Source organism: Carassius auratus, unplaced genomic scaffold (assembly GCF_003368295.1).
Source record: "Carassius auratus strain Wakin unplaced genomic scaffold, ASM336829v1 scaf_tig00001016, whole genome shotgun sequence".
NCBI classification, from domain to species: Eukaryota; Metazoa; Chordata; class Actinopteri; order Cypriniformes; family Cyprinidae; genus Carassius; species Carassius auratus.
This window is the reverse complement of record NW_020523334.1, coordinates 38,694-53,647: the sequence shown is the minus strand read 5'-3', so window position 1 is coordinate 53,647 and position 14,954 is coordinate 38,694. Positions and strand designations below refer to the sequence as shown.

The window sequence follows — 14,954 nt, the reverse complement described above, 5'->3', positions numbered from 1 at the left end:
TGAAAGTCACTAGGATTTTTTGAGAAGGACAAAATCTGACCAGTTACAGCAACGAGTCAAACAAGTCTGAAGATCTGAGCTGAATTTGGTGAAACATTAAAATTTTAGTCGTTGTCAATTACTCTCATAATAAATGATAATAATGTTCAAATATATGTCGGCTTTCTCAAGGCTAAAAGAAAAACATCATTCAATTTATTATGTAATAAAACTAATATTACAAATTTATTTCATAAAATGAACTATATTAATTTTCCCAATTAATTTTTAATGTCACACACACACACACCTACCTATTGCCTGTAGACTTAAAAGACGAGAGTGGTAAATGTTACAGACATATTATCATGGAACTGTTCAGTCTATAATTGATTTTTATTTCCACTTTTATCCAAGGAGACAGAACTATTTTCACTGTTTTAAAAGTGGGACAATATTCATACAATACTATAACCTATAAATAATTTAAAGGGGTGACTTGCAAGTCGCAGCAGCACAAATTATGTGTCCAGCTACATCTGGTTTCAGACATTACTCTTGCAAGACTCTTATTCTGAAAGACTGAGGAGACCGAGTTGAAGGCGGAGCGATTCGACCAATCAGATGAAAGGAGCGTTTCAGCTCCACTCACAAGAGCGAATGAAATATTGAAGCCATAAACCGTTTTTTAAACTCCAAACGACAAAATGAGAAATCAAGTCAAAAACTCATTTTCCGTTTGTTAACCTAGATGGAATAACGAATAAACGAGCCATTTTCCATTTCTCGTTATTTAGTTCATGTTCTCTCACTTGAATCCTCTTGAGTTTTTCGTTTTCTGTTTTTTAATTGGAAACGGATTTGGAATGGACGGAAGATACCCTGATTATGTATGTTTGATCATTTCATTTCCTATTTAAAATGCAATAACAAGAAACGAAAATGGCTTGTTTACTCGTTTTTCTGTTTATTTTCACAAGGGGAAAATTAGATTTTGGCTTGATTTCTCATTTTTCATTTGGGGTTTACAAATCGGTTTATGGCTTCAATATTTCATTCACACTTGTGGGCTGCGCTGAAACACTTCTTTCATCTCACTGGTCGAATTACTCCGACTTCAGAACGAACCTTTCATTCTTTCAGGCAGAATAAGAGTCAGTATGACACTGTAATGTCTGAAACCACCACTCACTGTTAGCATAATATTTTAATCAGATGTTGCTGGGCACAGAATTCATACTGTTGTGACTTGCAAGTGACCCCTTTAAATTATTTCTAGGTTATAGTATTTTATGAATATTGTCCCACTGATAAATACAGTGCAAATAGTTATGTCTCCTTGGATAAAAGTGAAGTGGAAATAAAAATCAATAATAGACTGAACAGTTTTTATGGGTTAATTTTTATTTTTGGGTGGACTAACCCTTTAAGTACAGGACAGTGTACTTTATCCAATTAAATTCGGATAAGACAGAGATACTAATTATTGGACCAAAAAACACTACACAGAATCTTGTAGATTACAATCTGCAACTAGACAGATGTACTGTTACTTCCTCTACAGTCAGAAATCTGGTTGTTATATTAGACAGCAATTTGTCTTTTGAAAATCATATTTCCAATGTTACAAAAACTGCATTCTTCCATCTTAGAAACATTGCCAAGCTACGAAACATGTTATCTGTTTCTGATGCAGAAAAGCTAGTTCATGCATTCATGACCTCTAGACTGGACTATTGTAATGCACTTCTAGGTGGTTGTCCTGCTTCGTCAATAAACAAGCTACAGGTAGTCCAAAATGCAGCAGCTAGAGTCCTTACGAGGTCAAGAAAATATGATCATATTACCCCAATTTTACAGTCTCTGCACTGGCTACCTATTAAGTTCCGTATCAGTTACAAATTATCATTACTTACCTATAAGGCCCTAAATGGTTTAGCTCCAGCGTACCTAACTAGCCTTCTACCACGCTACAACCCATCACGCACCCTAAGGTCACAAAACGCTGGACTTTTGGTCGTTCCTAGGATAGCAAAGTCCACTAAAGGAGGTAGAGCTTTCTCACATTTGGCTCCCAAACTCTGGAACAGCCTTACTGATAATGTTCGGGGTTCAGACACACTCTCTCTGTTTAAATCTAGATTAAAAACACATCTCGTTCGCCAAGCATTCGAATAATGTATCTTTTTAATTGTGAGTGTAGTTGCATCTGATCAAAGGTGCATTTTTATTCATTAGCTTGGGTTAAACTAATTTTACTTTGTTGGATCAGCAGCTATGCTAATGATGTCTGAATTTTGTTTCTATGTTTCACCACGGGATTTACATCCTGTGGTAACTAGGATTTACACAAGCTCCAGTCTGGATCCAGAACACCTGAGAAGAGATGATGCTGACCCTCAGAGGACCTCAGATGATGCTAACCCTGAATCAACAAACAGAACTAACAATTATTGCTAAATGTGTGACTGAATCATATAATAACTTAATTAATATTAATAGTTCATCGTCTAGCTGACTACGTCTTTTATTATTATTATTTTTATTTTTCCTAAAATCCTGTCAAATGTGCACAAACTACTAGCTACTACTAAATATTGTAGAAACATAATTTTCTGTAAAGTTGCTTTGTAACGATTTGTTTTGTAAAAAGCGCTATACAAATAAACTTGAATTGAATTGAACAGTGTAAGTATAGTACAGTTCAAGTACAGTTTTTTTTTTTTTTTTTTTTGAGATTATCCACTGTACGCAATGGTAAAAATCAGCCCATTAGCAAGGCAAAGCCCACTTAACTTGCTTAAGCCTATGGTTAAGGTGTCATGGACTGTTTTTAATATTTTGTGTGTCCTTAAGTGCACTTACAAAGAGGGTGAGGGTGCTCAGGGTAAGAGGAGTTTACATAGCACAACAGCAGCAAGCTGTTATCAAGAAAGATGAGATTCTTAGTCTTCTTTGTTGGGCTTGAGAAAGCCAACATATATATAAACATTATTATTATTTATTATGAGGAGATTTTTTCTTCACTAGCAGAACCTATTGGGAACCCCTGCAGCCCTTGGTTGTGACAGGGCTAGTCAGCTGCCTAAACAAACAGCATAAGGTAGAAGACAGAAAGCAGTGAAAAACAGTACTTATAATTATCAGCTTCCCATCGATCCAAGCTCAGTGCACAAGTAGTAACAGAGAATGTATGCAACAACAGACTACTTCAAGAAGCTAGTATGGAAAATGGCTTACCTTAAGCTAGTTAAGCTAGTTAATGGCCAACTTTTCAAGTAGCCAAAAATAGTCAGTTACCAAGGAATATAGCTCTGATGTGTGGCAAAAGTTGTTGAACTTCACAAAATGGAAAGTGGCTATAAGAAATAGCTAAATCAATGAAAATGACCATCTCCATTTCCAAGGAAATAATCAAAAAGTCCCAGTCAGTCAATAAAAGCCTCAATAAAAAATATATCAAATATCCCCCACATCACTAGAAGTTGGTTGGGAGGGTTTAAAGAAGAAAAAAAAGGTCTATTTAGTTGCAGCACATTACTGAATTTACAAACAGGCCCAGTCTCCATGGTCAAAAAAATAAATAAAAAAATTAATAAATTTTATATATATATATATATGGATCAATAAAAGAGAAATAATCTAATAAAAACACTATTAAAAATAACATAATTCATTAATTTGTTTGGACTCTTTTCATTTTTTAAATTCATGAATTATCTTGAATTCTTGAATAACTTATCTATTTATCCACATGATAATTGATTGATTTACTGATATCTCAATTAATTCATTCATTGCTCATCACCCCATACCTTCATCTCCAAATGTTGAGCTGCATTTCACACAGCTAAAGCATTCTGGATGCCAGTTTTTATCCAGCGCAGTCACCATTTTCTGAAGAAGAACATAATAAAGCCAGATTAGGGCCAGATAATATACAGTATAAGGCTATGGGAGTTGATACTGAGTTACAAACAAAGATGAACAACTTCAAATTACATATTTAGGGAAATTTATGGCAAAACTAAAAAAAACTAGATTTATCTTTTAAAAATCATTAGGATATTAAGTAAAGGTTATTTTTCATGAAGATATTTTGTAAATGTCCTACCCTTAATATATCAAAACTTAATTTTTGATTAGTACTGTATGCATTGCTAAGAATTTATTTGGACAACTTCAAAGATGATTTTCTCAGTACTTTTATTTTTTGCACCCTCATATTCCAGATTTTCAATTAATCTCTGCCAAATATTGTCAAATCCTAACAATCCATACATCAATGGAAAGCTTTTTTAATCTATTTACTGATGTAAAAAATCTTAATTTAGAAGATTAGAAGTTAGAAAACATGCATTATGCCAATTAATATAAGGCCAAACAACAACAACAAAATGATTTCTGGATCCTATCTTTTTCTGTGTGCTGAGGGGCCCTAAGTGTCAACATATACTCTATGCATTAGAGTTTATCAACACTGTTCATGTAAGACATACACATTTTCAAACCTTATTAAACACATCTGATTTCAACTCATCAGATTGTTAGTAGATTCTCCAAGACCAGAAATGGATAAGTCAGATAAGTGAGATTTTGAGACAAGTGAGACTGAGAATTGAGCTGGATGTTGGCACTATCATCCTCCATACAGCTGGGGCCCATTCTTCGTACCTCACTTAATACATTTGAGATCATTTGACAGATGCCAAATCTTTTAATCCTGGTAACTGATCCTTGGCTAATTTGGTTCTTCAAACAAGTCAGTGGTTTTGATAAATTACTCTGTGTTGTCATGTTCATTGTGTTACATTTGACTGCTTCAGTCACGGAAAATTAAAGAAAAACACTATAGTTTAAATATATTTAATATTCACAGATGAAAGTTGGGTATTTATGAAGTTTTTGTCAGTTATTTTATCTAAACAGATTGATTAACTTCTTCAAGATTTCAAAATCAGATAGCATGCTGATAATGTAGTAGCACTGTAAGATTACATTTGTTTGAATGCATTGCGAAAGCAATTGCGTGTGAATCTTTTTATATCATGCTTTAACCCGAAAATAATCAGTAAAAGAAACGAATTCTTAACATCCCTCTCGACTCTTGCAGTCATTGTAATCTTCTGATCAAGCTATGCTGAATATGCAGTTATATTATGGGCTGTTGGCATTAATTGTATTTGTGATGGAGCGCTCTTGGAGCGAGTGAAAACCACGACGTTCATATTCAAGTGTTTGTGCAAAAATTATTAATGTGCATTAATGACAGGGAGGCACCTTCTCATCACTTAAATTTTTTCCTGATAATGAATTTATTATTTTTTACTTAACATAATATTGTGGTGTCTCAAATACATTAATAATATATCTATAGAAAGCTTGAAATGTTTTTTAAACTAAAAATAATTGTGTAATCTGTGAATGTTGCATTTCTCTTGTCGGAGAGAGCCAGCACTGTGAACTTCATCTTGCAGCCGACAAGAAAACATTTGTTTATTAATAAATAATTAACATTTCTAATTTTTCACAATTATTAGGCTACTTCTGCATGTGCTTTGTTGCAAACTTAATGCATGGGCTTGAGCGCGGAATATATTAAGATTTGATTATGTAAATTTAATATAAACCTATGATTAGTTGAATATAACAAAACGAACGACTAGAACTAGAAAAAATCTTACGTGGGGGTGGACCATTTTTCAGTCTAAAACCAAAACAACAACTTGCTGAACTATATAAACCAGTTCAGCAAGTGAAAGCCTCATAAGACACTGTCCATATGAAAGAGCAAATTCACACCTTGATCTCGATGTCATACATAACTACCCCCAAAAACCCAACCCCATCCAGCTGAACTGAATTCGGTCTGTTTTTTGGCTGTGAAGAACTCCTAAATCACTAACCTTTAAAGTCACAATTCTATAATGGTCAAAATTACTCAGGCTAATGGTATTTTTTTTATTACATGATTTTATTATTATTATTATTATTATTATTATTATTTATAATTGTAGCCTACATAAATAGGTGAAGCAAAACAAATATTCGGATCATCCATTATTTATTCCCTTATTTTGTTAAAGAATAAACACGTATTTTCTACAAGAATAAACATGATAACATATTATTAATTAATAACAATAATTTAGGAAATTAAAAACCTTTTTTTTAAACTTGAAGTTAAATACTATTAAACTAACTTTAAATTATCAAGGAGTTTATAAGTAAAAAATGCTAAAAATGTCACATTGAATGTTAAATACCCTAAATGAACTTGAATAACGTATCTATTTAATTTAACAATATAATTAGAACTAACAATATAATTAGATTTTTTTAAATGAACAATTCCGGTATAAAATTGGACAGCAACCTTTACAGTACAGACCAAAATTTTGCACACATATTCCATATATAATTCCACATGTGTTAATTCATAGTTTTGATGTCTTCAGTGTGAATCTACAATTTTCATAGTCATGAAAATAAAGAAAACTCTTTGAATGAGAAGGTGTGTCCAAACTTTTGGTCTGTACTGTATATTAAACATTTTGAAATCGTCCACAGCTGGGCAGCACGGGAGGCTGATCTGCTCCAGAACGCGTGAAGTGAATGTGAACAAAGTCATTTTCAGATGCAATGAAAAAAAAAGAAAACCCTGGATAGCCTAGATTAGGCCCAGGCTCTGTTCTGAAGTATAAAATAATTATAATTACTGTTAACCCAGAGTAACAAATTTTAACGGATTAATCGCCTATTTTCATTTGCTGGATGTTTTCTTTATTTTTTATTTTTTTAAACACGCTAAAAAATAAATTAAGTTTGTCAGAGTAAAAAATATATGAGTCGTGTATAGGTTTCATTTTAATGGATTCTATTTTTTTTTTTTTTTTTTTTAACACACTAAAAAATAAATCAGAATTTGCGAGAGGAAAAAAGTCAGGTATAAGTTGCATTATATTACATTTAGAAATAATAATGGATGGCCTTAATAATGTTATAATGTACCAACAGGATATTTTCAGTTCCTTTCACTTTACAACAAATCCTTTAAATTTAACAAATTTATCAGAACAAAACAAGAATAAAAAATATATAATTCTAATGGATAAATATAATTGCAGTATATAATAATTAATATAGGCTTAGTAATAAAAAAAAACAAAAAATAATAATAATTTTAAGCTAAGCATAAGGAAAGGTTGGGCTTTCTCATTCTGGAGAAATCCAAATGTTTCCATATTCGTGATGTTGCCCATTTGAAGCTTAACTATTAGTCATGAGGTAAATAGGCTGTGTAGTTCACGCATTTTTCAGTATCGATGGAAAGAAATCATAATTAACAAAATATCAAAGTGCTCACGCCGGATGGCTGGTGAACGACTGCTGTTTCCAGTGAATATGTGCGTGAGGCACCAGCGCGATTAAACAGCTGAAACAAATAATACTGAATTTTTGGCCACACATAAGGCATAATTCAAAAATGCAAAGTGTTGGTAGTTTGAAAAATCAAGAATAATAACAGAGTTAATACTAATTATTGCTAAATGCTGGACCGTTCTCATTTCGCTCTGCATATAAAACCTGAAGATTTTTTTAAAACAAGTATGAACCGAAATGAAAATGAAATGAAAACATTTAGCTTGGCATGTATATACATAGCGTATTTTCCGGACTATATGTCACACTTTTTTTCATAGTTTGGCTGGTCCTGCGACTTATAGTCAGGTGCGACTTATAGTCCGAAAAATAAGAAAAGAAAAGAAAAAAATAATATATATATATATATATATATATATATATATATATATATATATATATATATAGGCCTTATATTTATTTACTGTTTAATAAAAATAGCATACATATGATCCTTTGTCTTCTTTTAATTTTTGTTGAGTAGACTGTAGCCTAAGACTATCCTACATTTCGAAATTAACAAATTGTAAAAAATTTTATGTTTTTTTTTTAATGTTACAATGTTATATCATAATGTTATTGTTGTTTTACTTCCTTCTTTTATCTCATTTTACAATTACATTCATTTCGCATTCCGTCCCTTTGCGCCACCTGGTGGTAGTTTCGCAAATGATTTTAAAGGGGGGGTGAAATGCTCGTTTTCACTCAATATCCTGTTAATCTTGAGTACATATAGAGTAGTACTGCATCCTTCATAAATCCAAAAAGTCTTTGGTTTTATTATATTCATAAGAGAAATATAGTCTGTTCCGATTTTTCCCGGAAAAACACGACCGACTGGAGGCGTGACGTGTGGGCGGAGCTAAAGAATCACGAGCGCGAATAGGCTTTTGTGTTGAGAGCATGTGGAAGCTGTGACATTACCGTGAGGGAAAACCCATCCTCCAAAACAAACCATGGCTTACAGTCAGATTCAGCCGTGTATTTATTATCCAGAATCAGATCCAGAGGCTGAAACTGAACGAAAGCAGCAGCAGCAACAACTCGCTCCGAGCGGGGCTCGAACCCGAGTCTCTGACATGGGAGGGGACGCACTAACAAGGAGGCAGAGATATTTGAAGCAGTTTTATTCACCGCCTGCGGTTCCGACACACGATCGTGACCCTTTTTCCTTGGGATTGCATCATCCTTAAGAAATAAACGATACGCAAATCTGTCGTCAAACTGGGCCTTGTGAACAAGCATCTTCGAAATGCAGGGAACAAACAAAAACACTTGCACAACTCCGTTGATGCTCTGTAAAATAAACTCCATCCACTGGTCCCTTAATGCTGTTTCTCTTTTGGTAATCTGTGCAGGGTTGTCCAAAAACACACTTCTTTTGTGACTTTTCGCGACGCTCTCGCTCTGATCAGTGAACTGTCTGTGCTGCTCAGCCTTGCTATACGGGAGCGCGCGCTCTTCCGGCAGAAGTGCGTCAGGACCCATATAAGGAAATTCCGCTCCATCTAACGTCACACAGAGCCATACTCAAAAAAAACTTTCCGAAACTTGTGACAAACCGGAAGGAGTATTTTGGGAACAAAAATACTCCTTCAAATGTACAACTTAATTTTTGAAACTTTGTCCATGTTTAGCATGGGAATCCAACTCTTTAACAGTGTAAAAAACTCAGTATGCATGAAATAGCATTTCACCCCCCCTTTAAGTGCTGTTGTGGCTGCTGTGTGTCACATGACTTTTGAAGCAGATGTGTTACATGTGACAGCATTAAAGTTTTTTAATTAATATGACCTATCTTAAAACATAACTAAATGTGTTTAAATTAATTATGCATCATAAAATCCATTTTCGAGATTTGAGAAGTGAGTCCACGTCTCCTGCGATGCATTAAAGCCACCAGCATAAAAGCTCACCGTTTAAATAAATGCATGGCTCAGACTGTACAGTATGTAATGCGTGTCCAATAAAAAGATAATTATTCCTTCATAAATAAATCTCTCAATTAATAAAACCATTTTTTCCAAACATTTTTTAGTTTAATAAGGTTGTAAGAAAATAGCAGTGGATGGGACACACTTCCAGTATCACTTTCACCTAAAATTATGCAATCTAATCTTGTTGGGACCTGTTGCTATGACAGCAACTTCAGGATGAGCTTTGAAGAACCCAACAATCCTGGATCATGTCAAATCGGTAATCCACATATGAAGAATGGACCCCTTCTTTAAATATAAACAGCATTTTGCAACATCAACACTGAACTGACTGAAGCTAAATAATGTCATTGATGCCTTATGCAGAACTGCTTGTAGCTGAATTTAACTTGTTTCAAATGTATTAACTTTTATGTATTAACAGTATTATTGTTCTGAATTGAAACAAGACTGTCATTCTGACCTGAGCTAAATTATGGCACTTTTGTCTTTTAGAGCTGCTCTATGGCAGATTCTGAACTGTCTCCATAGTTGAGTATCCATAATTGTGCCTGCTTTTTGCCCTGGATTTTCTCGGTGAAACTGCTTTGACAGAGTCTGTATTGTATAGTCTTATACAGTATAAACAAAGCTGACTTGACTGGTGTTTATGTACCTCCAGAAACAAGGTTGGGAAACACTGCATTAAGGACCTGGGGTCCCATAGTGCTCATTCTGTGTCATATAAAGGCTCATGACACACTAAATTTCATTTTGATCCTTTTTGTGTCTTTTCATTGGATCCCACGCCACTGCTAATTTTATAGGTCTTTTATCTGGCACACGAAATTCAGTTCATGGAATTCTCTGATTGACGATTTGACGCAAGTGTGTTAAATAAATGAGACATGGACAATCTGCAGTGCTGTGGGTCCCCAGAATTAGGATTTTAAAACCACTGCTCTATTAATTTGGCGAAAATATGATTAGATTGGCTGCAGTTCAAAGTCTAGATTCCTACTTATCATTTTGAAGCTTTGATTTAATGGTTTCACATCTGGGATGTATATACAGTGCATGCTCCCACATTGTTGGACTTGTTAACAGCAGCATGAAACAGAACATTATCAACAAAGAAAAAGTTAACATTTTACAATAAGTTCTCGTTTGTTATCATTAATTAATGCATAAACATGAACTCCTAATAAGCAATATATTTTAGCAGCATTTATTAAACAATGTTAGTTAATAAATTGAATATAAGTTTATTAAATATAAATAAGATTTTAATTAAATTTTAATGTTCGTGTTAGTTAATTTTCCATGAACTAATGTTAACAGATAGGCTACAACATTTGATTTTAAATAATGTATTAGTAAATGTTGAAACATTAAGTTTAATGAATGCTTTAGAAGTATTTTTCCACCCTCAACTTACTTTAAATAAAAGTTATAATAAATACATTTAAGGAAAAGATGGGATGGAGGAGGAAAGCAGAGGTTAATAGATGCTTACCCTAACACTGTGAGTTGTCAGAGTAAATGAGCATGGTCCTATAGAACTTTTGTTTCTTCATGTCATAGATTATCATCTTAATTCAGCTTCAGTACAGCTGTGAATTTTACACATAAATGTACAGCTGTGAATAGGACACATAAATGTACAATATACCTACATTGAGAATGGGCTTGTTGCATTGTGCACAGTGAGGTGAGTACAGGGTGAAGTAGTCAGGCTCACAGTATGGTCGACCATCTTTCTCAAAGAAATTACAATTGCCAAGCTCACACTCACACTCAGAGCAAACAAAGTGCTCTGGATGCCATACCCGTCCCAGAGCTGTTACAACCTAAGAGACAGGGCAACAAGATCTACATTTCAAAAGTTATCATCATTTTTGAAACCAAAATCCTATATATATATATACACACACACACACACACACATACATACATACATGCATACATACATACACACACACACACACACACTTTTTTAACAAGTAAAGAGTTGATAGATGATACAACATTACAAACTAGGATTTAAAACAATGTATTTGAAACATGGTTGTGGTAGTGATTTACCGGTAGTTAACTTATTAACTTAATTTCAGGATTTATTAAAGAATTTTACCTGTCCTACAACTGGTTTCTGACAGGCGGAACAGTTTCCCTTAGAGGAGGTAGGCACTCCCTGCCTGCTCAGATCTGATTGGAGAAGACCCAACATGCTGTCCAATGAGCCTCCAGAGGATGCAGAGGTTGGAGAAGCTGTTTGCTGTGATGAAGATGCCACAGGACCCACAGGTGCTGCTGGCTGTTACAAACGAATAACTTAACAGCTACACAAAAATACTATAGATATAATATATATATATATATATATATATATATATATATATATATATATATATATATATATATATATATATATATATATATATATATATATATATATATATTAGGGATGCACGATCATGATTTTTCATGGCTGATTCCGATACTGTTTTTTTTTTTTTTTTTACAAGCAAACTGGCCGATAACGATTTCTGATTTGTTTTTGTTTTTTTTCTTCTTTAAGCAACAAATACGAATGAGGTAAAGTGTGCATAAACAAGATGTTTATTTGGTATTTAATAGGCCAAACTGGCTTTTGGCTATTGAAAACAATAACCGTAACCATGTGAAATTAATGGCAGCACAGTAAGTAGCCTACATTCAACACAAACATAGATGTCACAGAGATCAGCATTTAGCTTTTGTTTTTGAATTGGGTTGAAACTACATAGAACTGGCCTTAAATTAAAACATTAACTGTAATCATGTGAATGTAAAGGCAACAACTGCATAGTTCTACAGTCCAAACAACACAATCAACACACATTCAATAAGATGTTACTCAATCAACATTCAGTATTTTAGTTTTTTAATTTGGTTAAAAAAAAAAAAAAAAAAGGTCTTTACCAGTGAGACTAAATAAAAGTATGCTATATAAATACATTATTCCAAATTGTTAAAATGAAATAATGTTGGTGCGAATAAAACAAAGATGAAGTGTTTCATTCTTCCAATAATAATAATAAAAAAAAATGATTCACATCTATATTTTTTTACTTGAGGCAATGAAAAATAAATCAATATTTTCTCAAGTTAAAAAATATAGATGTGAATCATTACCCTAAAAATGAATGAAACCCTTTTTTCAGTGTTACAGCAGGTGATTTTTAAATCAAGTTAAGTCGATGTAATTCTAAGGAAAAATAAAAATACTCATCCTATACATAACTAACGTTTACTTCTGGCTTTTCAAACGTGTATGCAAAGAAAAAAAAAACATTTCAGTTTTGTCACAGTTTAGTCTGTTTCATTTCTCATCCAACACGTGAGAAGTTGAGCTGAACTGTCTCCGCTTGTGCAGTGCGCGGACAGGTACTTCAATGAGCGCAGGAAAGGGACTCTTATTTTGTGCAGTCAGCAGTTCGCTTTATACTGTGCCATTGCTGAACGGCTGACAGTGTCCTGCGCACAGCTTTCGAAATACTTCCACACAAATGACATGATAGCGAATGATTACAGTGTAGTCTGTGCACGCGGGCGCACTTCCGGAAAAATCGGCCGAAAACCGGCCGATTGCCGATCGCGTATTTTAAACAGAAACCGTCCGGTTCCGATTTATGGCCGGTCAACCGGTGCATCCCTAATATATATATATATATATATATATATATATATATATATATATATATATATATATATATATATATATATATATATATATACACTGTTTTTTTTTTTTTATTTTATTTTTTTTTTAGTGATCTGTTAATAAACTCTCTCCTAACCCAGTTCAATATGCAGAGTCAACTATCAGTAAGGCAATAGTTGGTACCACTATTATGACTGAGGTGCACTATATTGTATAAAGTGCTTTAGACTTGTCTGACTTGACGCACAACAATGCACTGTTTGTTTGGTCCTACCAACTTCTGAGTTTAACATTGTTACCAACATTGTCACCAAATCTGGTTGGTTATTTATTGGCCAACAAGGTGAGTGTTTGGAAAACTAGTTTAAAAACAGTTATTAATTTTGCATTTCAATCTGGTGACACTAGTAGTGTAAACAATATACACTTCAGGAAATGCATAAAAGTATGCATCAAACATACTGTGCTTTGGACTCTGAAGTCTGATAGAGACGCCATTAGTTTGTCCAGCTCTAAAGTAGCAGATGTAGCTGAGGGTTTCGCTGACCTAGAAGCAGAAAAAAATTATATATATATATATATATATATATATATATATATATATATATATATATATATATATAGTACTGTCTGACAATCATAAATAAAATTATATAAACTTTACACCCATATTAACTTGATATTTGTGAGTTTAACTTTCCTCCATTATGTGTTGTCATTACTATAAATAAAGCCATTTATTTAAATGAAGATTTGCAGGGATATGATATGTTATAAGTCAGTAATGATACTATTATTTAATTAGTAACTGGTATATAATTTCTTATCTATTATAAGACATGTTGAATAAGCATATGTAGAAAAATTAGTATACAGATGAATAAATATCGCAATATATATCAGTGCACTAACCCAGTAGAGGATGGACCAGACTTTGAAAATTGATCTTCTTTTTTGGTGCTGGGGAATTGTGCCAAAATCTCATCTAATAAAGACAAAGGAAAAATAATGCATCAGAGGAGTTATTTTTTCAAATGAAACACTAGGTACTGCTTACTGCATACTGATGACTATATAACAAATACTGCCTAATATTCTAACTGATTTTATTTATTTTTATTTTTATTTTGAGACATTTTTTTCATTCTAATTTTGAGTAAAAGTTATTTACTTTCGGCAGTCTGGAAAATCAGTCAAGTACAAGTGGTGCATGGCACACAGTGTTCCTTATACTATGCTCTGGTTGAAAACAGCACATTTTAGAAAATATAAACCAGTTATGTTGAATTTCCAGATCATTTGTTGACTGTAAACATACTGCATGAATTTTTTTTATTGTTGTTGTTGTAAATAGTAGGTATTCCATTCTGACAGACAAGAACAGATTATGGACTGAGCCAATAACTGCCAGGGGTTTGCGGGGTCATATTCTGTCCTTGCACTCACACAGTAAAGTAGAAGTCAGCACTCACCTGTGATGTTGAACTGTGTGGCATTAAGCTCCTGTAGTAAGTGATCAAGTTCACTCAGCCCTCCTCCCAGAACTGAGGTGGAGGAGAAAGCAGGAGGAGGGTCTGCCGTACGCGGGAAGCGTGGTTTACACACTGTACTGAAAAAAAAAAAAGGTCACAAAACAATTATATGGACTTACCGCAACACTGAAAATCTCAACATGCATTCCAAGAGATAGTTCTAAATTAAAATTATCATCACAAAGCTATTGTACAGTTTCAGAAGTCTTTCAGAAGGAATACAGATCATGATACTTTTAGGATCCTTTATGGTACTATTCGGTCCTCTATAAAAAAAGATTATTCTAATCAACTTTAAACAAGTATTGTCTTATTAATAATGTGTCAGTGTATAAAGTTCTGCTTTTATTTGGCTACATTTACAAAGAAAAAACATTATGCTATTGTAAATAAAGAAAA

The 14,954-nt window shown here is 33.4% G+C and overlaps 1 protein-coding gene across 1 annotated transcript in view; it reads right to left on the bottom strand.

The window, feature by feature from the left end:
* The window catches only part of LOC113069188 (transforming growth factor beta-1-induced transcript 1 protein), a gene marked incomplete at its 5' end in the record, with an annotated part of 74,663 nt that extends 60,017 nt beyond the window's left edge, over window positions 1-14,646 (bottom strand). The window contains 6 exons of the mRNA XM_026242201.1: window positions 3,795-3,876; window positions 10,994-11,167; window positions 11,452-11,634; window positions 13,486-13,570; window positions 13,936-14,008; window positions 14,496-14,646. Coding sequence (XP_026097986.1) covers window positions 3,795-3,876; window positions 10,994-11,167; window positions 11,452-11,634; window positions 13,486-13,570; window positions 13,936-14,008; window positions 14,496-14,646 — 748 coding nt within the window. The remainder of the gene's footprint in view (window positions 1-3,794; window positions 3,877-10,993; window positions 11,168-11,451; window positions 11,635-13,485; window positions 13,571-13,935; window positions 14,009-14,495) is intronic.
* Between the last annotated feature and the right edge of the window lie 308 nt (window positions 14,647-14,954).